The 26,809-nt window shown below is 39.2% G+C and overlaps 1 protein-coding gene across 1 annotated transcript; it reads left to right on the forward strand.

Annotated features, from left to right (window-relative positions):
- Window positions 1-26,488, forward strand: acadl (acyl-CoA dehydrogenase long chain). The gene is made up of 11 exons (XM_079874268.1): window positions 1-213; window positions 1,028-1,204; window positions 1,311-1,448; window positions 4,078-4,242; window positions 4,427-4,493; window positions 13,385-13,549; window positions 13,690-13,791; window positions 14,183-14,296; window positions 18,444-18,571; window positions 22,045-22,131; window positions 25,749-26,488. The coding sequence occupies exons 1-11, from the start codon at window positions 122-124 to the stop codon at window positions 25,840-25,842; spliced, it is 1,329 nt and encodes a 442-aa protein (XP_079730394.1). The 5' UTR covers window positions 1-121; the 3' UTR covers window positions 25,843-26,488.
- The last annotated feature ends 321 nt before the right edge of the window (window positions 26,489-26,809 follow it).

Raw genomic sequence — 26,809 nt, forward strand, 5'->3', positions numbered from 1 at the left:
GTTGTCTTTATGTATTCTTTTAGACGGAAGTGTTTTCAGTAACTAGAGTAAAGTTCACGGACAGTATTCGACCTGTCAAAAATTTATCTGCAGCGTTTTAGTCGATCACCTGCACTTCAGTATGTTTGCACTTAAGACACTACGGAGTTTTTCTCCTGCGACTAAAAATGTTTATCTGCAAGGTAAACAGGCTTTTGCCGTGACTATGTCTAGGTGAGTCATTTTCTTTATTGTTTTCATCAGCAGTTTCTCCCATACTTTTTTTTTTTTTTTTTTTTTTACTTCTAAACAAAACCGTAATAATTAATTATTATTAAAATAGGTAGGTGTTGTAACTATATTGTAAAAAAATTAAGCTTAAATCAGTAAAGTACCTCTAAAACAATACATTTAATTTCTTGTAAAAGATCTTTATTTTATATGTTAAGTCAACATTGTTGACCAAATAATAGGTTTTAACTCTAGCAATTTAATACTTTTTTCTCCCCTGTTAAAATGACTAATCTTCTACAGTTCAGAAAATAATCTTTACCGATCCATTTTCCCCTAAATTATGTATTTGCAGTAGCAGATACTTTTCAATATTACTTGGGGCACCATTTTCATCAGACATGTTGAATTTATGTTATCATAATAAAATATAAAGTGGATAGCTTTCAATAAAATGATGGAAAGGGGTCAAAAGTAAATCACCTCATGGTGTTTAACGTCACGAGTAGTTAGAAATAGCTTTTTGTCAAACAAAACGGGGTAATCAGAGTGTTAATATGTGCATTTTCAAATGGCCCTGGTGTTTCCTATGCGTTTTTCACAGTGAAATTAGAATGCAAATTAATAGAACGTTTTGAGGAATATTACACTCACAAAAAAGTACCAAAAGTAGTATTATCATGCTTTTCTGTATATGGGCCGTTGTATTTGTTAAAGTACCTTGGAGTGCCACATAAATGCAATGGTATGCGAATATATTTCTAATATTAAAAGAACTATAGCCAAGTCTATTTTAAGGTGTTAATTTGATTCCCAGAATGCAGCATGCGGAGCTCCAGCATGGGGAAACAGCAGCACCTTTTCGACCTGAAACATCCATGGCCAAGACCCTGATGGACATCGGCACCAGACGGATCTTCTCTGAGGAACACGACCTGTTCCGTCAGAATGTGCGGCGCTTCTTTCAAGAGGAAGTTGTTCCATATCACTCTCAGTAAGTCACCAGTTTGTCTTTCTCGAACCATCTCATCCTGATTGTGAGATGTAATGGATGAAAATGTGGTACAGTCTTAAATGTATGCACATGTGCTTGCTTATAGGTGGGAGAAGGCTGGTGAGGTCAGCAGAGAGGTTTGGGAAAAGGCTGGAGAACACGGATTGCTGGGGATATATACACCTGAGGAGCATGGAGGAATCGGAGGAGACCTCCTGTCGGCTAATATCGTGTGGGAGGAGCAGTGAGTAACCCTGCCCTCACCTGTCTGTCACAGTAACTCCTCCCCTACCTGTCTGACCCTACAGTAGATTGGGAAAAATTCTTAATTTTAAAATGTGTAAACAGTCGTTATATGGACCCTAATAATCTGTTTGTAATCAGACTAGTAGCCCAGTCCGAATAAAACAAGTCACATTTAACCACGCCAGTCGGAATGAACTGGCATAAACACTTGATTGGATTGAAAGCCAAAACTGGAAAGTTCTGCACATGTGCAATGACATAGAAATGGTATAATGATGTATGATGCACAGAACGAGCTCCCATGCTGGAGCTCCGCATGCTGCATTCTGGGAATCGAATGAACACCTTAAAATAGACTTGGCTATAGTTCTTTAAATTTTTGAATATAGTGTCATAAATGTCTTTCTAAAATTCTCCTTCCTTCCACTTATCATCTGTGAAGTGGTGCAGGACAAGGTTCTCTCATCCACAGATGCCTTGTTTTGGGCGCGGGAAGGGGCATTTTTACTGCTTGATAATAAATATAAGATTCATGTTTTTTTGTCTTCAAATTAGCACACAAAATAAATATTAAGTCTGATTTTTGTTTTGTTTTTAACAAAGAAAAGTCCAAATAATTACCACAGTCATCAATACAAATTTTAATTTTGCCACCACAAAACAAAACAAACGCCACAAAATGTCCTACATATTATATTCAGGAAACTTAAAATAGTAATGGAAGGAAATGTAATAGTTTGGAATATGGACATATGGGAATAGGAATATTGAATAATAGATGCTGACATAAATGAAAGTTAATTTATTAAATATCATTATTTTAAATCTATATTAAAATATTTGTATAGGTGACATTTCCAAACATTGATTATTGATATGAATATCATCTAATGTTTCTTGAAATGCATGTAATCTGCAGGATGTTTTTGTGTAATTATTTACAGGGTTTCCGCAGAGTCATAAAAAGTCATAAAATGTCTTAAATTTAATAATAAGAATTTTAGGCCATAAAAAGTCATAAAAACGTCCGGATTTTCCATACAAGGTCATACATTTTATTTAGCCACGTCATAAATTGATATGCTCGTTCATTCGTTGATCGTTGGTTCTACCATTGCCTTTTCCCCCTGAAAATGCGCTGCCTGGCGGCATAATGTTAAATGCACAGGTTAAATGCGCCAAAAGCGGAACGCTCATTTGAAACGCGCGCCACACGGACCATTTACCCGCTCGGCTCAAAGTCCAAACGGCAGCGCAGCGCGAGCTCAATAGAACTGATGCGTTTACTCTGATCGGTCTCGGTCACAAGATCCAGTGAGAACTGAGAAGTGCTTGAATTCAGCGAAGGACACAAGTGTCTCAGTGATTTAAACCAGTTTAAAGGCAGATGAAACAGCGCTGACCAACAGGAGAAACTCTGCACAACGATACAGCCAGAAGGCTTTTCCGTCTACAATCTCCCATCATTTATCATTTATCATGGATATACTGTAACGTTAGCCTAGTAATATTAACTGCACCATGTGGGATATACATATTGAATTTTATTATATTATTAGTGCTGATAATGTATTAAAGGACTAATGGAATATTTACAGTATTTAATAATGTATTTAGGCTACTGTTTTTCATACATTTCCTGAAGATACGTGCCATCAAAGTTAGGCAACACAAACCTGTTTCAAGACTTGACCCCTATTAGCACATGCAGAAACTAAGTAATTATTTTCCCAATAAAGATATTTATTTTGTTAAGGACAAATGTTTGAATGTCCTACCTCAGATTTGTGAAATGTTCACCTGTTTTAGCAAGTGTTTGTCATTATATTTTCTGACAGTAAAGAGTAAAGTTAGTTTAAAACCACAATTAAAGCTCTGGTTTCTACAACTTTCACTTAGAAGCAACAGTCTGCCTTTAAAGATTTGACATTTATCGTGATAATTATCGATATTGACTAATATAAAACAATTATCGTGATAATTGTCTTTGGCCATATTGCCCAGCCCTAACTGAAATCTCCCGGTCTATCACAATGGGAAAGTGTACATTTAACGAGCCATGGCTCAAAGATGGTGTGTTTAGTTGGCTCAAGCCCGTTGCAAATAATCAGTATCAAGCATATTGCACACTGCAAGAAGGCGTTGGAGCTGTCTTTAGGCATTTAAATAATACATCTTGTTACTTTCAATGAAAGTCAATTTAAAAAAAAAAAAAACTTTTGAAAGGAATTTTAATGAATTTTTCGTAATTCGTGTAGGTCATAAATTTCAATCATAATGGTCATAAAAAGGTCTTAAAAAGTCTTAAATTTGACTGACCAAACCCTGCAGAAACCCTGTATTTAAAAATAGGCTTACACTTAAATTATATGATTTATATTTACAGCAGTCATATGTTATGTTTTTAATGATTCCATTGTAATTCTACTTCCTTTAAAGTAAAACTTGAATTGCAATCCTGTGTCCTTCATGCTGCCTCAATCAAATTCAGGACTGGAATTTTTAAAATGCAATTCGCTTCTGAATGGTGCACCACCCTGATTGTATTGAGTTCAGTTTTCCCCTTGGCTTTGTGTGTCTGTGTGTGTTGTAATGTAGCAGGTGTTCTGGCTCTGTTTGTGTTGTAGAATGTACTGTAACTGCAGTGGTCCTGGGTTCTCTCTCCACTCTGAGATTGTAATGCCTTATATCAGTCACTATGGCTCTAAGGCTCAGATCGAGCGCTATATTCCACAGATGACTGCTGGGAAATGCATCGGGGCCATCGCTATGACAGAACCTGGAGCCGGCAGGTGGGATTCAGTGCAGGCATGACATTAAAGAATAAATGGCACTTTAGTTCCTCGGATGGGTGAACAAATGAACTTGACTTTTAAAGATACAAAGTCATATTGTATATTCTTATATATTATCGGCTCATATATTCTTTAGTTCACTGAGTTGTCCCAGTTCACATCTTCTATTTTCTCTATGAAGTGACCTTCAAGGAGTGAAGACGTATGCAAAAAAAGATGGAACCGACTGGATTCTTAATGGAAGCAAGGTATGAACAATGGCAAGTGATGCAAAGATTTGATCAATCAATCAATCAATCAATCAATCAATCAATCTTAATTTATATAGCACCTTTCAAACTAATCCAATGCAAGTGATTGACAAGTGTAATCAAATGATTGAAAATACAAGCAATTAAAATAATTGTTTATAATACAACAATAGTTTATAATAAAACATTTAAATGTTAGAATAGAATTAAAAAAGAATGATCAACAATCAAATGTTTATAAAGTAAACTAGAATAGAAATACAGTACCTGTCAAAAGTTTGGTAACATTAATTTTTTTATGTTTTAAAAAAGAAGAATCTTATGCTCGCCAAGGCTGCATTTATTTGAACAAAAATACAGTAAAAACAGTAATATTAGATAGATGTTGAGAACTGTTGTGCTGCTTAACATTTTTGTGGAAATGGTGATACTTTTCAGGATTCTTTGATCAATAGAAAGTTCAATGAACATATTAAATTTATTTATGACATTTTTTAAAGCATTTTTTACATATAAATCCCCCCCCCCCCCAAAAGTTCAGGGGCATCCAATTCACCTCTGTGAGAAACGCTGATTCTCCTGTCTTATGGGCAGAGATGGATGTCCTACTGGTGAAGGACCCGATCGAGCTGGTCCCTCCAGCCACTATGAAGGCGGGGTTCTACAGCGCCTACTTCACTGTACCCAAGAAAAGCGGTGGGTTATGGCCAATCTTGGACCTGTGAGTTCTGAACTGGCCCTTCATAGGTTACCGTTCTGAATGTCTCGATTCTCCCTCGACACAGGCTGTTCCTTAGCTTTGCGTTCAAGGGTCGAGCATATCAGTACAAAGTCCTCTCATGACTTTGTTCTCTCGTGAGTTCCCTTGGGGCTGTGTCTCCCTGAGTCTTCACAAAAGTCGCAGAGGGGGCCCGTGTTCCCCTGAGAGAACGCGGCGTTCGCATCCTCAACTATCTCGACGACTGACTTATACTGGCCCAGTCACGTGAGCAGTTGTGTGAACACAGGGACATGGTGCTCAGTCACCTCAGCCAGTTGGGACTTCGGGTCAACTGGAGAAAGGGCAAACTCTCCCCTGTGCAGAGGATCTCTTTTCTCGGTATGGAGCTGGACTCTGTCAACCAGACGGCATGCCACACAGAGGAACGTGTTCGGTCAGTGTTGATCTGCTTGAATTGGTTCAAAGGCAGGACAGCGGCCTCACTGACGTTATTTCAGAGGTTTCTTGGGCATATGACAGCCGCAGTAACACCGCTCGGTTTGCTTCATATGAGGCATGCTATTGTATCCATGGATTCCTCTACCACTGGCTGGGGAGCCACATACAACGGGCATGCAGTCTCAGGGATTTGGACGGGTCTCTAACGATGCACATAAACTGCCTCAAGTTGCTAACAGTACGTCTTGCACTGGGCCGCCTAAAAGGGCCGCTACAGGGCAAACACATTAACCGGCAAGGTGGTATACGCTCCCGTCGCATGTCGCAACTCGCCCCGCTATCTCCTACTATAGAGTCAGAAGCATCTGAGGTTGCTTCGTGCCATTCACATTCCTGGTCATGATCAATCGTGCAGCAGACAAGCTCTCACGACAGCCTATGCTTCCGGGAGAGTGGAGACTCCATCCCAAGGTGGTCCAGCTGATCTGGAGACGTTTCGGAGTTTGCCTCTCCAGAAACGTCTCATTGCCAGCTGTTTTACTCCCTGACCGAGGGGACACTTGGCACGGATGCACTGGCACACAGCTTCGCAAATATGCATCCCCCCCATTGAGCCTTCTCGCAAAGACACTATGCAAAGTCAGGGAGGACGAGGAGCAGGTCTTGTTAGTGGCACCCTATTGGCCAAATCGGACCTGGTTCCCAGAACTCTCACTCCTCGCGGCAGCCCCTCCGTGGCGCATTCCTCTTAGGAGGACCTGCTTTCCTGGGTGGCGGGGTCTCCAGCTCGCTTCCTCAGCGAAAACCTGAATATGCACTAGGGCTGTCACTTTTGTGAAAAATCCTGTTCGATTTTTGAGACATAAGTGTTCATTGAATCGATTGTAAAATCGATTTTCCATGTCTAAAGACGTTTCCATTTTAAACGCCAAATATGGGCAAATCCACGGACAACTAACAGGCATTAGGACGAACGTAAAGAGGGCGCTGGAGACGCGCACAAGTCTGCAATATTCCTGTTGATTTATTGGCGTGAAGTTTCGTGCACAATGACAAACAGGAGTGCAACATTCTCGAAAAGCAATAAGCAGAATGGACTGCCATAACATCAGTGAGAAACATCACTGCAGTCTTTAACATGCCTGTGTTTACGGTTAGAAAAGCCAAACAAATGTTGCCTACGTAGGCGATTGTTGACCGTAGCCTGAATCTGTATCTGTATGCATGAGACTGTCTGAATACCGGCAGAATTCACATTTTTGTAGTAAAAATAGAAACATTATGCAGAAGTATAATGTGTGTTTGTCAGAGTTGCTGTGTGATGCGCGTTCGCTGCGGGCGTATCGTGACGAGCTGGACGCGCTCCGAGAGAAGACCGTTAAAATCGATTCCTTATTTTCGTTTTCGAAACTTGTGTTGGTTGATCCGATCGATTGTGCAATCGATTTTCGAACGTAAAGTGACAGCCCTAATATGCACCTGCTGCTCATTTATACCCGTACTGCGGGGTGGAGCGGCAGATGCAAATCTCGCATGTGCATTGACTCGTTTAGTTACACTCTAGCGAGATTCCCAATTCGTCGGGTTCACTTCCGATACAACGTCTCCGTTCCCTCTTCAGGGAACGAGGGTTACATATGTAACCGAGACGTTCTTCCACAACTAAGAATTGCACAACATTTGAAACTTAGATGGCATCTAAATCTATTTTTATTCCAAGTGGTATCTCTTCCTAAACTAACATGCGCCAGTGGGTGGCCAAAAGGGATGATGATGAAATAGGCATTGATCTGTCTATGCAGGCTGATGTTCTGTCTTGGGCTGATGTTTTCATCTCTGTTACATAAGAAAGAGGAGGAATTACAAAACAAGTTGTTTTGGCAGTTTGATTTCAATAAAAACTGTTCATAGACTACGCAAAAATTTTGAGTTCTCTCATATTAAAATTTTTAGGTGAACTACTGCTTTTTTATATTTTATTAAATATTATATTAAAGGGGGGGTGAAACACTCAGTTTCAGTCAATCTCATGTTAATCTTGAGTACCTATAGAGTAGTATTGCATCCTTCATATCTCCAAAAAGTCTTTAGTTTTATTATATTTATAAAAGAAAGATAGGCTGTACCAAGTCTTTCCGGAAAAAAACGAGCGGCTGGAGGCGTGCCTTGTGGGCGGAGCTAAAGAATCACGAGCATACAGAACGCGTTTTTGCTTAGAAAAACGTGAGATGGGCAGTGAAATGGGGGAAAAACACAAGGTCTCGAGAGTTTTTTAAAAGTAGAAATGATTTTAACTTGAGCGCAGTGTTTTTAGAACACCATGTCATGCGCGAGTTTTACAACATTTGTGTGTGTTTACTCGTGGTTTATGAGGACATGAATTGGTTTATGGATTATTGTATGTGACTTAGCAGTAGCAAGCGGAAAAGTTTTGCACATCAGACTAGTATTTTCATAGAAAAACAATGGAATAGTAGCGCATTTCAATGAAGAAGCGTGCTTTGTGTGAACACAGGTTTATTATGAAATAATTCATTTATTTCAACATATTTTCACACTCTTTGTGTATTGTTGTTTAGAGTGGTTTAACAATAAACAAACAGACACCTACAGTGGCCAGCTAAACAAATGTATTTAAACACACACTCACACACAAACACACACACACCATACATCGCATGCTCCATAGATACATTAACTATACGTGATCATGTTGTTTACTTGCTGTGCTTACGCGCCGATAGCTAACAACACACAGACATTTGAAGCAGTTTTACTCACCGCCTGCAGTTCCAACGCACGACCGTGAACCTTTAGACGATCTGCAAATCCGGCAAATACTTCCCTGAAGCCGAGCACAGCGCTTTGATGGGCGTACTGCTTTCGCTCTCTCGCTCTGGTCTACGGGTGCGCGCGCGCCCTTCCGGGAGAAGTGCCCTTAGGACCCGTATAAGGAAATTCCGCCCCATCTGACGTCACACATGCCCATACTCGGAAAAAAAACTTTCCGAAACTTGTGACAAACCGGAAGGAGTATTTTTGGCACAGAAATACTCCATCAAACGTACAACTTAATTTTTTAAACTTTTTCAATGTTTAGCATGGGAATCCAACTCTTTAACAGTGTAAAAAACTCAGTATGCATGAAATAGCATTTCACCCCCCCCTTTAAGTTGAGAGAGTGCAGAGTGACTCTTTTGCAGATTAGTTGGTAGGTGTGGCGGATGTTGGTGAGCCTGGGTCAGGTTAGTTTGTTTCTTTTTATTAAATGGATTTTGTTTATAGTAAAGAATACACAACAACATTAATTTGGTTTAATAAACTTTATTTAAACTTTCATTGGGAGTTAAGTGCGCACACTCTTTAATGTTTGGGTTGAGTTTATTCTTACCGTTCTTTTGTCTGTTTATGTCGGAGTCCCGTGAGCTGGTGTATCGAGTGAAAACAGTCTCAAAACCTTCCACAAATGCACGCGAGAGATCCACATGTGCGCGCAGCAATCCACAAATGCACGCGAGAGATCCACACACGCAAAGCAATCCACAAATGCACGCGAGAGATCCACATGTGCGCGCAGCAATCCACAAATGCACGCGAGAGATCCACACACGCAAAGCAATCCACAAATGCATGCGAGAGATCTACACCCGCAAAGCAATCCACAAATGCACGCGAGAGATCCACACACGCAAAGCAATCCACAAATGCACGCGAGAGATCCACACACGCAAAGCAATCCACAAATGCATGCGAGAGATCTACACCCGCAAAGCAATCCACAAATGCACGCGAGAGATCCACAAATGCACGCTAGAGATCCACACGCAAAGCAATCCACAAATCCTCGCGTGGATTGTGTGAGAGATTCTCTCTCACACACACACAGCGATCCACGAATGCACGCGAGAGATCCACACACACGGCAATCATGCATTATTGTCCTTACTCGCATTGCTTTGCTGCTCACAACACAATCCACAACTTTGCTTTATCTGTACCTGTAATTTCAGAGTCTTTTGCATTGGTGTTCTGCCTAAAGAATGCCCCTGAATATGCGCTTTTGTATCTGTGGAATCTTTTGAGACTGTCGTTCCGCGGCCCTGATTCACAAATGCACACAAGCCTATCTGTCCCGTAGACTGTGATCTGTCCCCATTACCTGCAAAGATGCTATATGGTGTCTTCCTCCAGAGGGCGCTAACCCCTAACCCTAACCCTAACCCTAACCCTATTCATTTCGTTTTTCTGAACAAATACCAAATCTAGTGCATACAAATGCATATCTGTCTGTTATGATTGTGTGACACTTGGCTTTTTATGAGATCTCTCGGCTCGATTTTCTCACAAATGTGTCCAGGCAGATTTTCTCTGCAGTTGAGCAACTTCCTCTTCTAAAACAGTAGATGGCGCTAAACTAGGGGATTAATTTAGCGCTAGTATCCAGGGCCCGGTTTTTCAAAAGGTTTAATCCGGATAAAATTGATCCGGATTTAGTAATCCTTTTTTTTGCGATCCGTGATCACGTAATCCAGCTTACTTTTGAGCCAGTTTTTCAAAGCAACATCGGATTGGATCAATCTGATCCGGATAGGAACTTTTCAGGATCACCAAATCCTGTTTACTAGAGCCTTAAATGGAACCAACAGTGTAGCCTACTGGCTTAGCAAAGAACAACAGTTGGCAAAATACCGGTGGCCACAAATAACCATTATTTATTTTAATTTTAAGAAACAGAAACACTGTAATAAACAGAAACATTTTACTTTCCTTATTTTGTTATAATGTTAAATTGCAGATTTTGTTGTTTTACCATATCTCATTAGATGTGACATGCTTCATATATGCTTCAAATATGAAGAAATGTATATATCATCAGTAAACATTGATTTTGTGATCATTCACTTAAAAAAAAAAACCTCTCTGGTTTTATTTGGTTCGAAAAATCACAACTGAATCCACCCTTCTGATGGGATCAGGATAATCCTGTTTTTTTGGATCAAATAGATCCCAAACCGAGTTCAAAGTTCTGAAAAACCCAAAGGGCAGGTTTGATCCAGATCAAATTTAAGATCGGATTACATGATCTGATCCTAGTTCAGAATCCCTCTTTTGCTTTTGAAAAACCCATTTCCAAGATTTGATCCAATCCGTGATCCGAAATCCCACTGGATTACTTTTGAAAAACTGGGCCCAGGAGAAGCACTGATTTGAAACTTGCCTTTGCCTACAGCTGAGGAAAATGACCGGTGAACGGATGTGTTTCTCAACTTTCTGTCTTATTTGATCTATAATTAACCTTTTTGAGGTTTTCTTTTGCAAAATGTTTATTGCATATCTAGACAGATTAGCACTTAGGGGAATCTATAAACTGAAAGCTCTGCCATCATATGTTGCTTTTTTACATTTTTGTAAAAACGTTACATTTACTGAACAAGTCTATTTTTTTCGTTCTCCATAAATTAATGAGAACATTTCATTTAATTGAAAGGAGGGTTCCACTTATTTATTTATTTAATTGGAATTCAGTCAGCTGAACTGTTAATGTAATAAAATAATTAATGGGGAAAAAAGAACAATATACAATTTTTTCTTAACTTGCCTGTGACGTATGCAGTGCCCAGATTATTATTTTGGACAGACAAATGAAACCCTCCTTTCAATTAAATGAAATGTTCTCATTAATTTATGGAGAACGAAAGAAATAGATTCGTTCAGTGCAGACATAATCACTAATTTAGTAATTTTGCATGCGTCCGATGTAGAAAAATTTTACAAAAAGCAACATGGCAGAGCTTTCAGCTTATAGATTCCCCTATCCTAGAGAGAGTGAAGAGCTACTAAGTGCTAATGTGGATTTCTGTCTAGATATGCAATAAACATTTTGCAAAAGAAAACCTCAAAAAGGTTAATTATAGATCAAATAAGACAGAAAGTTGAGAAACACATCCGTTCACCGGTCATTTTCCTCAGCTGTAGGCAAAGGCAAGTTTCAAATCAGTGCTTCTCCCGGGAGTCTAGTGTTAAATTAATCCCCTAGTTTAGCGCCATCTACTGTTTTAGAAAAGGAAGTTGCTCAACTGCATTTGTGAGAAAATCTGCCTAGACACATTTGTGAGAAAATCGAGCCGAGAGATCTCATAAAAAGCCAAGTGTCACACAATCATAACAGACAGATATGCATTTGTATGCACTAGATTTGGTATTTGTTCAGAAAAACGAAATGAATCCAGCCCTTTGGGAGATTCAGCTCGAAGGCCGGTTAGCGCCCTCTGGAGGAAGACACCATATAGCATCTTTGCAGGTTATGGGGACAGATCACAGTCTATGGGACAGATAGGCGTGTGTGCATTTGTGAATCAGGGCCGTGGAACGACAGTCTCAAAAGATTCCACAGATACAAAAGCGCCTACCGGTATTCAGGGGCATTCTTTAGGCAGAACACCAATGCAAAAGACTCTGAAATTACAGGTACAGATAAAGCAAAGTTGTGGATTGTGTTGTGAGCAGCAAAGCAATGCGAGTAAGGACAATAATGCATGATTGCCGTGTGTGTGGATCTCTCGCGTGCATTCGTGGATCGCTGTGTGTGTGTGAGAGAGAATCTCTCGCGTGCATTTGTGGATTGCTTTGCGTGTGGATCTCTAGCGTGCATTTGTGGATCTCTCGCGTGCATTTGTGGATTGCTTTGCGGGTGTAGATCTCTCGCATGCATTTGTGGATTGCTTTGCGTGTGTGGATCTCTCGCGTGCATTTGTGGATTGCTTTGCGTGTGTGGATCTCTCGCGTGCTTTTGTGGATTGCTTTGCGTGTGTGGATCTCTAGCGTGCATTTGTGGATTGCTGCGCGCACATGTGGATCCCTCGCGTGCATTTGTGGATTGCTTTGCGTGTGTGGATCTCTCGCGTGCATTTGTGGATTGCTGCGCGCACATGTGGATCTCTCGCGTGCATTTGTGGATTGCTGCGCGCACATGTGGATCTCTCGCGTGCATTTGTGGATTGCTGCGCGCACATGTGGATCTCTTGCGTGCATTTGTGGAAGGTTTTGAGACTGTTTTCACTCCATACTGGTGCACCGTCAAAAGGGGTTCGGGGGGAAACATCGGACCTATATATATGGTTCCGGCCAATGATCGGGCCGCGACCATTCCGGTTTCTGCTCCGGGGGAACTCCAACGACTATTTCGCTTCTTTTTTGTTGTTGTTTATGTACAAGTATATTTATTAAGTGAAGTTATTTCATAGTATTATTTGAACTGTTTATTTATGTATATTTGATGTTTTCATATTTGTTGATTGTATGTAATGGCCATTATATGTCTGCGTATTCCCCTTTTTGTGTTAATTGGTGCTGGCCACCAATGTATAAATTTGTTAATTGTTTCTGTATGAGTTAGTAGGGTTCTGTGAGAGAACCGGTCCTGTAGACCCTAGACCTCTGTAGTCGTTTGAGAGGCAAATGCAGTGACTTATCTTTATTGTATGTTTTTTTTGTTTGTTTTTTTTATTTTATTTATTTTTTTGGTATGTTTGGTTTACCTCAGTTGGGTCAACGTTTGCTTTACTTTTGTAACCCCATTCTGTGGAAATAAACCCCTAAACGTTTGCAGTAGCCTGCTGCCTCCGTGTTGCTTTTCCTTTACTGGTCACATCTATCACAGTAGGCTGTTATGAATATTCTTGAATTTTCCATCAGGTTTTTTCTTCTATTTCTGTCACTTTTTTTCCAGGTGTTCATCACAAATGGCTGGATGAGTGATGTAGTGATTGTAGTTGCCGTGACTAACCGTGAAGCGAAGACAGCAGCTCATGGAATCAGTTTGTTCCTGGTTGATGGTGGCACTAAGGGCTTCCAAAAGGGCCGCAAGCTGGAGAAGCTCGGGCTCAAAGCTCAGGTGCCTCCTGAATCCTTTTTATATAAATAACAACTGTTTTAAATGCATATGGTTTGCTATCTTGTTTAAGAGTGAATAGAATTTATTGAAACATTATAGAGGTCTGGTATTAAATATATTGGGTGTTTGTTTCTGTGCAGGATACAGCCGAGCTGTTTTTTGAGGATGTGCGTTTGCCCGCTGAAGCTTTGTTGGGTCAGGTCAATAAAGGATTTTACTATCTGATGAATGAGCTGCCACAGGTATAACAGTGAGAGCACAAATCTTCTACTTTCTAGCTCTGAAGGAAACTGACTGCCTTCAGAAGTTTAAATTATATTTTTGTTTTTCTTCTGACCTCTGTATAATGCATAATACTGTATGTAGTGTTTATAAGCTCTGTGTGCTTTTGTAGAAGAATTTAAATAGTATTAATGCATTATTAGAGTTGATCTCCTCCCTTCTTTTAACTTCAACACCCAACCAATTCCCCCTCACATATTGCATCCGTCTGTGATGATCTTTTGTACATGGATTGCATTGTCAGTAGAATATATCAGTAGAAATTTGAACAGTTCTACAAATAGGCTGACACACAATTATGTAAATAGGGAGAGATTTCAGTCATTTTTTCCTTCTCTGTCATTTTTGCAGGAACGCCTTCTTATAGCAGCCATGGGCCTTGCCAGCTGTGAATTCATGTTTGAAGAGACAAGGAACTATGTAATGCAGCGGAAGGCATTTGGCAAGACCATCGCTGACCTGCAGGTAAATATTAAAAGGGTCTTCTTTTTTTCTTTTTTTTTTTAAAGGGGTCATACAATTGTTTTTTATTTTTTTATTTTATTTTTTTCATTTACTGTATTTGAGGGAAGGGGAACAGACAAGAAATGTCCATGTTATTAGTATTTAAACAATCATTATAATACTGTTTTATCTATTAGAAACAAAGAGGCTTTTCTGTTAGTTGAGCATGAAGAGTATTTGTTTGGAAGCCTTTCTATTACACAGTTTGCCCAATTTTGTGTTAGCCTTTCATCAAATACTGAAAATCTTTCTGTCAACTATAAATAAGTAATATAAATAATAGGTTTAATATATATATATATATATATATAATCACTGATTCCTGAGATAAGGGACAAAACATGTCCCCCATCAAAATGTTGCAATTTGCCTTAAAAAACAATAAATCATTTAATTTAAAAAGGCTTTAAAAGTTGGATATGAAAGACTTGTGTATGTTTAGACCCTTAGTTTTGTATATATTTATATTATTTCATAGAATTTTATAAAATACCGGCACTGCACTATGAAAGCCCATGCAAATGAACTCGTCCTCCGTAGAGGTCACAAAATCAACCTGCAAAAAAAAAGTGTTTTAAAATGCCCAAAATGCCCAAATATGAATATGAGGTTAATTGGATGGCTTAATAAAATATCACAAAATACTTAAAGTGAACATTGCATTATTTTATACATTAACAACAGCCTTTCAAAATCTGTCATCAATTCATGTCAACTCCGTTAGATATTTTTCAAATTCTAAATAAATCAGGCATATTTTGGTCAACTTAACCTTGAGGACCCCCTTTGACTTCTTTCTGTTGATGGATGCAGCAGTCCAACACATGGTCTCGTAAGTTTACTTTTTATATATATATATATTCAGCAAACAAGTTGAAATCCCTGTGGTCACAGCTTTTATGTGTCAACACTGTCTTCAAAGTAGGAATGATTTCAATCAAGAATTTTGAAATAAAAATTGGTATTTTGGTTTAGTTTAGTGGCAGCTGGCAACTGAGGAAAATAAAAATGGCTACCATTTATTTGACATGATTAAGTTGAAAAAACATGTAGTTTTGTCAACTCCGTCAGATGTCAACTCTGTAAGATATTTTGTCTGACGGTGTTGACATGTAAGCTGACGGAGTGGAAAAGTGCTCCCAAATACTCATTAAGTAATGTATAACAACTACATAACATGATAATATGATCTAATTATACATGTTGATTGACTTAAAATATCTTAATACCCAAATGCCACATAATAACTTTAATCAAAAAGTATTTTTTAGTTAGCTCTCATCCTATTGTGTCCTCTTGCAAATCATTTGTTAGATTTACATTTTAGTTCAAATATACACTGAACAAAATTATAAATGCAACACGTTTGTTTTTGCCCCCATTTTTCATGAGCTGAACTCAAAGATCTAAGACTTTTTCTATGTACACAAAAGGCCTATTTCTCTCAAATATTGTTCACAAATCTGTGTTATTGAGCACTTTCCTTTGCTGAGATAATCCATCCACCTCACAGGTGTGGCATATCAAGATGCTGATTAGACAGCATGATTATTGCACAGGCGTGCCTTAGGTTGGCCACAATAAAAGGCCACTCTAAAATGTGCAGTTTTATCACAAAGCACAATGCCACAGATGTTGCAAGTTTTGAGGGAGCGTGCAGTTGGCATGCTGACTGCAGGAATGTCCACCAGAGCTGTTGCCCGTGAATTGAATGTTCATTTATCTACCATAAGCTGTCTCCAAAGGCGTTTTAGAGAATTTGGCAGTACATCCAACCGGCCTCACAACCGCAGACCATGTGTAACCACACCAGCCCAGGACCTCCACATCCAGCATCTTCACCTCCAAGATCGTCTGAGACCAGCCACCCAGACAGCTGCTGCAACAATCGGTTTGCATAACCAAAGAATTTCTGCACAAACTGTCAGAAACCGTCTCAGGGACGCTCATCTTCATGCTCGACGTCCTCATCGGGGTCTCGACCTGACTGCAGTTCGTCGTCATAACCGACTTGAGTGGGCAAACGCTCACATTCAATGGCGTCTGGCACTTTGAAGAGGTGTTCTCTTCACGGATGAATCCCGGTTTTCAATGTACAGGGCAGATGGCAGACAGTGTGTATGGCGTCGTGTGTATGAGCGGTTTGCTGATGTCAACGTTGTGGATCGAGTGGCCCATGGTGGCGTTATGGTATGGGCAGGCGTATGTTATGGATAACAAACACAGGTGCATTTTATTGAAATAGAAATAGGCCTTTTGTGTACATAGAAAAAGTCTTAGATCTTTGAGTTCAGCTCATGAAGAATGGGGGCAAAAACAAACGTGTTGCGTTTATAATTTTGTTCAGTATATATGATCAACAGAGGACCTCCAGATACTTTAGCTTTTTTCTTTTGATACCAGGAACATTTTGACATTTTCATGTGTGCCTTAAAGATCCTGACACCAGGTACTCTTTGTATGAAGTTTGATACCCTTTCCCTTGATACTCTCTCCCTTGCCATGTCAAAACTAGGTAAATATCTTTAATCAGTTTGATTCTCGATTAGTTTGTCAACACCGTCAATTGTGTGTCAACACCGTCAGTGGTGTGTCAACACCGTAAGATGGAGGTTTTTCATTTTTATATAAAAAGGTGTTTCTTTTGTTCAATTGAGTGTGTTCATACATTAAAACACCAACTTATCTACATGCATCAGTGTCTTGTGTGCACAAAACCACTGATTGTATACATTAAAAATAAAAAAATTAGTAAACTAAATGAAGGTAATTTAAAATGGCTAATTCCAAAACAATGTAAAATAATATTAAAAGTGTATACAATGCAATTTATCACTTAACCTTGCTAAGGCACACCATTTCTACACACTTAAAGACTTTACAGTGTTGTTGAATTGATCAAACATCAAACAAATTGATTTTTTGTTTGTCACTTTTCAAAAGTACTTTTGTCCCTTATCTCAAGAATCAGTTATATATATATATATATATATATATATATATCAGAGCAGAAACCAAATCTGATGCTCTCTGTATGTTTTTACGTCGTCTCAGGCAGTTAATGTAAATGGCGTTAAAGACCCCCATCAATTTAGACCCTTCCCTTTGAAGAAATCAGGACAGAAGTGTTTGAAAGTGGACAAAAGAGACGGATTAAAACACCAGATGTAAACGGGAATGCGTCTCCCTCATCTACTTGTAATCCGATCAACCAAAACGCATCTTAATACCAGGTGTAAACAGGGCCTATTTACTCACTTCACCTGTGAACTGAGATACAGCACTCTCGAGTCTAATATAGTTTTGACCTGTTCCATTCTTTTATATTAGCCTCATTGACAGATTAAAAAACAATCTGCTATGAAATATGCTGCATAAGATATTAAGATTACACTGAAATGACCAGGGAAGAAACTTCAGATGGATCTGCAGAGTCGCTGGTGCTACACATTACCAGCAAGAGCAAAGATCTGGTGAACTTTAACCACATTACTCTTATCATTAGTTCTTCTGGTGATTAGTGTCTGCCCTACTTCCAGTTTATTATCTCATCGTCTTTGGGCAGACCAAGATTAAAAACACTAAAACCCTTTATAGGCCTTATTTACATTTAAATGTGTATGGTTATAGGGTTTGATGACAGAAATCCAGCCATTTCAGTATGAGAGAATTTTTTGTTTAGTTAGTTTCAATTAATGATTTGTTAGACTCTAGGAAATGTTTGTATAGTACGATTGGACTATTTCCATAGTATTATCAGCTCTCTTATCTCAATAAAGGAAAATTTGATTCTTCATGGTATGACCCCTTTAAAAAACCCTTTCAGTTGTATTGAGTTTCTGAGCCAGATCCTCGTAATTAGTTTCCTCATTTGTTTACTCTGCTTTTAACCTCACATAAGGTCACAGCCACACTCTCACTTTGTAACTGTATCCCTCCATCCTGCCGGCAGTTTTAGACAGATGGTCAGAGAAATTAAATAAGCTCCATTATGTTGTTCATTTGTGCATATGGATGAGTAGAATCAGTGAGGTCTAAATCAGGTTTGCACTAATAACAGCTCATCATCATCATCACAACTATATGTGATTGTCTATCTGTCTTTCAGGTGGTGCAGCACAAACTGGCTGAGTTGAAGACGGACATCTGTGTTGGTCGAGCTTTCATTGACAGCTGCCTTCAGCTCCACAGTGAGAAGAAGCTGGACTCTGGCACAGCATCCATGGCCAAATACTGGTGAGTCTTTAGTTGAGTAAACCTACTGAATACTTTTGTTTGGCACTTTTGAAACACTGCTTAACGAAGCTTCGAAAACTTTTGTACTCCCCAAGTAACGTTATTTCAGCAAATGAGGCTTCGTCACGTCATACTGTTTCATAATGTTTCAAATGTTTTGCATTAGGGCGAAAGGGCGAAATATCACAATGGCTTCAAGTTACTGATGCGAAATCGCAGCATTGACCTTTAGAAAACTGCCTGATTTGAAAGTGACTTCTGTGTCACAAAATAAACACAACAAAAACACAGCAGTGAGAAAACAGCAGTTTAGAAAGCATCTGATCTTAGCAATGCTGATATGTTTGCACCAGCTCTGCAATTTACCACACAGTGTCTCTTTCAATTAGAATTACAACTTTAATTTCTACTATTAAGCAGCTCTCCAGTGTGTTTCATATTTTCATTCGCATCTGACCGCGAAGGCCTGAACAGAAGTAAGCTAAGAAGGCGGTGCCTCTCAACCACACCCATTTATCACGGAAATGATACTTTCATGAAAACATTTGCAATCGTTTTTTGAACGGTGCCAGTATGCGTGTGGCGTTTCAAGCACTTTGAAACGGTGAATCATTTTGTAAAGAAATTGGGAGTTTCAAAAATGGTCACTTCTCCCATCACTACTGAACACTATAGTACTGTCAAAAGCTGATGTCTTATGATGGGCTGCACGATATTAGGGAAATAAATGACATTGCAATAGTTTGTTTATCTGCAATATATATTGCGCTTATGAAAACAATTTCAACAGAAGACTTGAATAGCTCTATTTGGAAAGAATTAATCATTCTTGAATGTGATTACAAGGATACTCGCTGAGATGGCCATTTTGACAATTTTGCATGTGTGTCCTTTCAAGCACAAAAACACAGGAAAAAGAACTGAATTTGGTGTGTGTGCGCACAGTAAACAGTGTGTGAGTTCTCTTTCGTGTGTTCTTTCGTGTGTTTAAACCAGGGTTTTTCAAACTCAGTCCTGGAGGGCCACTGTCCTGCACAGTTTAAATCCAACCCTGATCAAACACACCTGACCAAGCTAATCAATGTCTTCAGGATCACTAGAAACTCACAGCTAGGTGTGTTTGATCAGGGTTGCAGCAAAACTGTGCAGGACAGTGGCCCTCCAGGACCGAGTTTGAGAAACCCTGGTTTAAACTAACTGGACTTAAAAATGTGAAAATGATAAACTTCCACTCTCGCTTTTTCTTAAAGGGGTCCTATTATGCTTTTTCACTTTTTCAACTTGTTAGTCTGTAATGTTGCTGTTTGAGCATAAAACAGATCTGCAAGGTTACAAAGCTCAAAGTCCACTCCAAAGGGAGATATTTTATTTAACAGAGTCCACTTTTTAAGAACTACAACAAAACGGCTCGTTTGGACTACAATGCATTCTTTCCAGATATTATGAAGTCATAATGTTACTCATTTAAATAATCCCCGCCCAAGGAATACGAGGACGAGGCCTGGTTGAGCTGCGCAAGGGAAGATAAAGAGTGTTGTTGCTGTTTTTTAAACCCTGGAAAATGGCTGACGAACTTAGAGTGGTTAATTTATTTTGAACACTGTTCCTGAACATTATAACCCATTGTTCGTCTGTGCGCTGCACATTTTACGGAGAACAGCAGACAGACAGAGTAGAATGCAGGCTACCCTCAAAAGCTTATTCAGAAAGACGTAGCAGTTCCCATTTTGTCAAGACAATCTTTTGTTTATGGATACACAACTTGTAAGTATGTCTTATTATTTGTAGTTGTGTTTTCTATTAACAGTTCCAATTATAAGCTTTATGTAGCTGCTATGATAGCTATAGCCGCTTTCCGACCGGAGGAACCTTTTCACAGTTCCTAGAATTGGCTAAAGTACCCGGATGTCGGCGTGTTCACACCGCAGGAACTAGGAACGATTTTAGTTCTAGGAACTCCATTTGGAGGAACTAATTTAGGTCCTACTTCAGAGTAGGGTCTAAACCAGCACTATAGGAACTACGCGTGACGTTAATGTACGCTGATTGGCCGAACGCACACGGAACACCAGCACCCGCCATTTTTAAAACAGCTATAATGTAAATACACAGATAGCCTATATATTTACTCCAGAAACTAACTATACAAACATGGAAAACAGTGATAGATGGGTCTCTAAACCTTTATGCTGAAGAGAAAATCCAACGCAACCTTGAGGGGACCAAGCCAAACATGATTATGTTTATCTGCCCAGCTAGCAACACTGGACATCAACCACACGGCATAGGCTAATAACCTTTTTTTCATATACTGTCTACTATTCTATAACAGTTCTATTAACATATTAAACAGTACTGTTAGACAGATCGCTAACTAATGAACACAGAGAATGCAAGCATTGTTTGCTCTGGTGTTCTCAGCACCGCCAAAATAAAGGTCCGTTGCGCCGTCAAAATAAAAGTCACCGTGCTTGCATCACTCCCTTACCCCTCCTACCAGTTCCTATGGCCACTTGGCCAGTGCGAACGCAAACAGCAAAACCGAGTTTGGGGGAGAGTAGTTCTTAGAACTGTTTAGAAGTGGACAGTTCCTATAACTAAGTTCCTGTAACTACTTGGTCGGAAAGCGGCTAATGATGTAAACGAAGGGCAAAGTTTTGCTTCCGCTAGCCTGATAACTAACATTACAGTATTGATGTAGTGTTTACTGTAGCTTTTGTAAGCTCTTGCTTTTGTAAGACTGTTCATCGCCCCGTAGGAAAATTATCCATGATTTTGTAATTGATTACGGTTTGTATTACCATTGTTTTCCGACAAATATGATTAAATGGTGGGTAGTATTTATAAGAAAATGACAAAAAAACATACCACTCTTGTTCGCTAACATTGTCGGGGTCTGAATCAGGCTCGAATTGGTTTGAAATAGACGGCATCCTTAAAATTTACACTAGAGAAGAACTTGCGGTTATGAAAGGGCGGGACATTTCCCAAACACGTGCTAAGTGGTGCCAATCACAACACTGGGCCAGCTAACCAATCACAATACATTTCGTATTTCGGAAGAAGGGGCTTCATCGAAAACGACGTGTTCGAGACAGACTGGGGAGAGAGGAGCTGTAATAATGTAAAATATGAGAAAAATAATGCATTTTTTTAACAATCAAGCATGAAAACAAATTCTACAACAGCCCAAAAACAAAATCAGGACTTCATAAAAAGGCATAATAGGACCCCTATTACATTGCAATTAATATGCAAATCGCATGTATTCTGAACCGTGGGACCTGGTCAACTACAATCCCTACTTACACTGTATTTGACATTGCACATCCATGATAGTCACATTGCAGGATGTGCAATCGCGATACCGATGCTGAAACGATATATCGTGCAGCCCTAATTTGGATTTGTTTCATGTTAAGATTTGTTTCATGTTAAATACTAATTGTGAATGTGTCTTTTTCCCTCCTCAGGGCGACAGATTTGCAGAATAGAGTTGCCACTCAATGCCTGCAGCTTCACGGAGGATGGGGCTACATGTGGGAGTATCCAATAGCCAAGTGAGTAACAGTCACTGAGTAACATCAGCAGCGTCTACTTTGCCCTTGTAACCAGAATGCAATGTTTGTTCGATGACTGATTGCAAACAGTGGTTGAAGGGATAGTTTACCCACAAATGAAAATTCTGTCATCATGCATCCTCTTGTCGTTCCTAACCCAAATTAATTCCTTCTATTAAACACAAAAGAAAAAAATTAGAATGTCCAAACTGCAGGGATGCGAGTTTTACTAATTTATACAGATTTTAGTATTTTCCAACATTATCATACAATAATATTATTATAATTATAATATACACTCACCTAAAGGGTTATTAGGAACACCTGTTCAATTTCTCATTAATGCAATTATCTAATCAACCAATCACATGGCAGTTGCTTCAATGCATTTAGGGGTGTGGTCCTGGTCAAGACAATCTCCTGAACTCCAAACTGAATGTCAGAATGGGAAAGAAAGGTGATTTAAGCAATTTTGAGCGTGGCATGGTTGTTGGTGCCAGACGGGCCGGTCTGAGTATTTCACAATCTGCTCAGTTACTGGGATTTTCACGCACAACCATTTCTAGGGTTTACAAAGAATGGTGTGAAAAGGGAAAAACATCCAGTATGCGGCAGTCCTGTGGGCGAAAATGCCTTGTTGATGCTAGAGGTCAGAGGAGAATGGGCCGACTGATTCAAGCTGATAGAAGAGCAACTTTAACTGAAATAACCACTCGTTACAACCGAGGTATGCAGCAAAGCATTTGTGAAGCCACAACACGCACAACCTTGAGGCGGATGGGCTACAACAGCAGAAGACCCCACCGGGTACCACGAGCTCACCAAAATTGGACAGTTGAAGACTGGAAAAATGTTGCCTGGTCTGATGAGTCTCGATTTCTGTTGAGACATTCAGATGGTAGAGTCAGAATTTGGCGTAAACAGAATGAGAACATGGATCCATCATGCCTTGTTACCACTGTGCAGGCCGGTGGTGGTGGTGTAATGGTGTGGGGGATGTTTTCTTGGCACACTTTAGGCCCCTTAGTGCCAATTGGGCATCATTTAAATGCCACGGCCTACCTGAGCATTGTTTCTGACCATGTCCATCCCTTTATGACCACCATGTACCCATCCTCTGATGGCTACTTCCAGCAGGATAATGCACCATGTCACAAAGCTCGAATCATTTCAAATTGGTTTCTTGAACATGACAATGAACAAGTTCACTGTACTAAAATGGCCCCCACAGTCACCAGATCTCAACCCAATAGAGCATCTTTGGGATGTGGAGGAACGGGAGCTTCGTGCCCTGGATGTGCATCCCACAAATCTCCATCAACTGCAAGATGCTATCCTATCAATATGGGCCAACATTTCTAAAGAATGCTTTCAGCACCTTGTTGAATCAATGCCACGTAGAATTAAGGCAGTTCTGAAGGCGAAAGGGGGTCAAACACAGTATTAGTATGGTGTTCCTAATAATCCTTTAGGTGAGTGTATTTATTGATTTGTTTAATTTTATAATTGAAATCATAAAATAAAATTATTTTGAGTACTACAACTACTAGTACTACTACTACTAATAAAAATAAAAATTGTAGTTGTAGTCATATTAAATGGGGAAAAATAGGTTTTCCTTTCATTCCTTTTTTGTCATTAGCTGATCATATGCCTAAAACTGCTCTTGTCCATTCATGGGGACTGGTGCTGTCAGTGACAAAAAAGAATTAATAAAAGTGGTTCATTCTTATATATAACATGTGCACTATATTCTTACTCTTCAGTGGTCATATGATAGCTTTGTGTAAAAAAAGTTTCAAATTTAAGTAGTTATTCACTGAAAAAAAAAAAAAAAATAGCAGCTTGATTACAGAGCCCCTAAAGGCGACATGGTGATGGGAAAAATACGAGATGGGAGGAAAAAAAATATGAGATGGTTTTGCATTCTCTAGCAAAAGTTTGCATTACCTCCGAGATTCTGTGGGGAACGCCAACATTGTGCGAACGAACGCAAAGTTTCTCGGGGAACGCAAAACATTTGCGAGAGAACACAAAAGCATCGACTTCTTATTTTTCCATCCTATATTTGTCCCATCACCATGTCTTTTCAGGGGCTCCGTAGCTTGACAGCCCAAGTAGGGCTCGCTGTGTGTGTACATCCGACCCCGCCCACATACAGGTGTGACGTTAGAAGCCACGCCCATGTCCAAATACGCCACCTTGTGACTCCCCATCCCCGTTCCACCCCGGAAACCCCATTTGTTGTATGTAGGTTTCCTATTGAAAGGGTTTTTAGGCGTAAGGGTAGGTTTGCGGTCTGTCATAAAAAAGAGAAATATAAGAAGTAAGAGGTGTGAGGGTTACATCTTCTCGATGATTCTTCCTGTTTCAAAGTTAATGAGGAAGCGTGATTTGTTTTTTTTTATCCCCCAAACCAGAAATCCCGCACTGCTGCTGATTTCATTGGTTAAGGTTACAGTGACGGGTAGGTTTAGGGATCAGTGTTTGGTGTAGGCAATCAGTAATGTGATTTGGGGGGGGGAAATGAAGCTAATGAGAAGGTGACGTATTTGGATACGGGCGTGGCTTCTGATGTCACACTTGGATGTGGGCCGAGACGCTTCTCTGACAGCTTGAAATAGCATGTTCAGTTGTTTTTCTAATATCCAGCAGAGGGCGTGTTTCTCTCAGCTCTGCACTGTCACACCATCTCACACTCTTTAAATGGGTTCATTTGAACTGTCAAAAAATGCTTTTGTGCATTGTGAAAACACTTTTAAATAGCCTTTCCATGGAAGCTACAGTTTGACTATGTAGTTATCAAGAGTGACTAATCAGAAATCAGACTAGTGGATATTTGTATATTTTGCTGGCAGCAGTTGTACCCTGTGTAGGTGTGAAGTGCCTCTTTCACAACCTCCCGGGATATTCATATATATATTTAAAAACCTGCTAGTGTTTAATAAAGGCTCAATTTTGAATATTCAATATAAATAGTTTTTAGATATTTAAATTCCATATCTCTCCCTAAGATGAAAAAAAAAAAATTGTATCATTTAAGAGTTTTTGCTTTTACTTTCATGACAATTAGGCACATTTTCTTATTTTTGTTAGTGTAAATTTCTGGTGTTTGTTAGTTTAATGTAAGATAAATTATATATTATTTATATTGTGAAGTATTTGTAGAAATTTGCAGTATTCCTTGTGTTTATTTACATTTTAGAAAGCATTGTATTATAGCTTTTTATTGTAATACATGTGTATTCAGGGTTATTGGGACACTTTTTGCTATTGAGATGACTTGGAAAAAGTGTCCCAATCAACCTGTATTCACCATACATGAGAATCATAATTAATAATTGCAAAACGAAAAAAATGTCTTGATGAATTAGGGTAATTAGAATTTCCCCATTATAATAATGAAAGTTTGAGGGGGGAAATGTGCTTGCCATGAAAATGTCACAATGTGAAATATCTTAATGGTCTTAAAAATAAGCTTCAATTAAAATAGTTTCACTTGAGGTGAAATATGACCTGGAAATTCTTGAGATTCACCCAGCCAGACTTTGTCTTTTGACCCATACATAAAAGGCAGCAGAAAAGTTTTAATGACCGTCTCATGTACTCTCTTTCAGGGCTTTTGCAGACTCCAGAGTTCAACCCATCTATGGAGGAACCAACGAGATCATGAAAGAACTCATCTCACGCAACATTGTTAGCAAAAAATAAATATAGGAAAAATGAACAAGGTGAGAGTTTGATTTGGTGCCTCTAATGTCTCCTATGTCTGTAGCAGGAGCTTCATAGATTGTTGATTATTAAAAAAAAAAGATCTCAGATGAGTGATTTAACAGTGTTATGTAAATGTTAATGTCATGTGACAGACCGTTGATATCATATGGTGTCCCCAGAGAGAATGTCTCTTCTGTTTGTGACTCTATGCTGTATGTATAGATAATTTATGATACATTTGCCTTCCAGGTGAACAATTTGCACCACTTAAGAACAGTAAAACTGTTCTTTAGTTGTAAAGTCCAGATATTTTGAAGAGATTTGATTGTTCGATATGTGAATACCATCTCTTTTGTACTACTTAATCTTTATAAAGACATTTCTAAAGATGACTCTTCTGTTCTTTTATCCCACAATGTGATGCTCACATTGTTTTTGTTTTTTTTCAAGGACACCTTCAGGAAACTAAAAACAGTGAATTTTAATCATGCACTGTTATGATTCGTGTAAACAAAGAGAGTCTGTGTAAGTGTGTGTGTTTTATGAGTCTCTGGCTGGCTGGCGTGTTCAAAGTGAGTCATGGAGCAGAGGTGGGTGGTCTGTGAGAGTTAGTTGGTGGGTGTTATAAAGAGATTTAAAACCAGAGTGTTCAACTCTTTCTCCATCCCGCCCTCTTTCTGTCATGGGTATAATTATAGATCAGTTTTCCTTTTATTCAAAGATATTCAAATATAGAGACATGCTATGGAGGTTCAGAGCAACTATAGATTAGACAGAGGAGAGAAAATCGACTTTCAAAAGCAAGTTTGACTGCCGGTCAGATAACAAATCGTTCTATTGAAGCGATCTTTTTTAATGATTCGATTGAACTCCTTGGTAAAGCATTTGTACCCTTTTTTTTGTGAATGTGCAAGACTTCCGATTCATTAGCTGCTATCGGTAAATGACTAAGAATAACAAAATG

This window comes from Squalius cephalus (assembly GCF_949319135.1).
Source record: "Squalius cephalus genome assembly, chromosome: 6".
In the NCBI taxonomy this organism is placed as follows: domain Eukaryota; kingdom Metazoa; phylum Chordata; class Actinopteri; order Cypriniformes; family Leuciscidae; genus Squalius; species Squalius cephalus.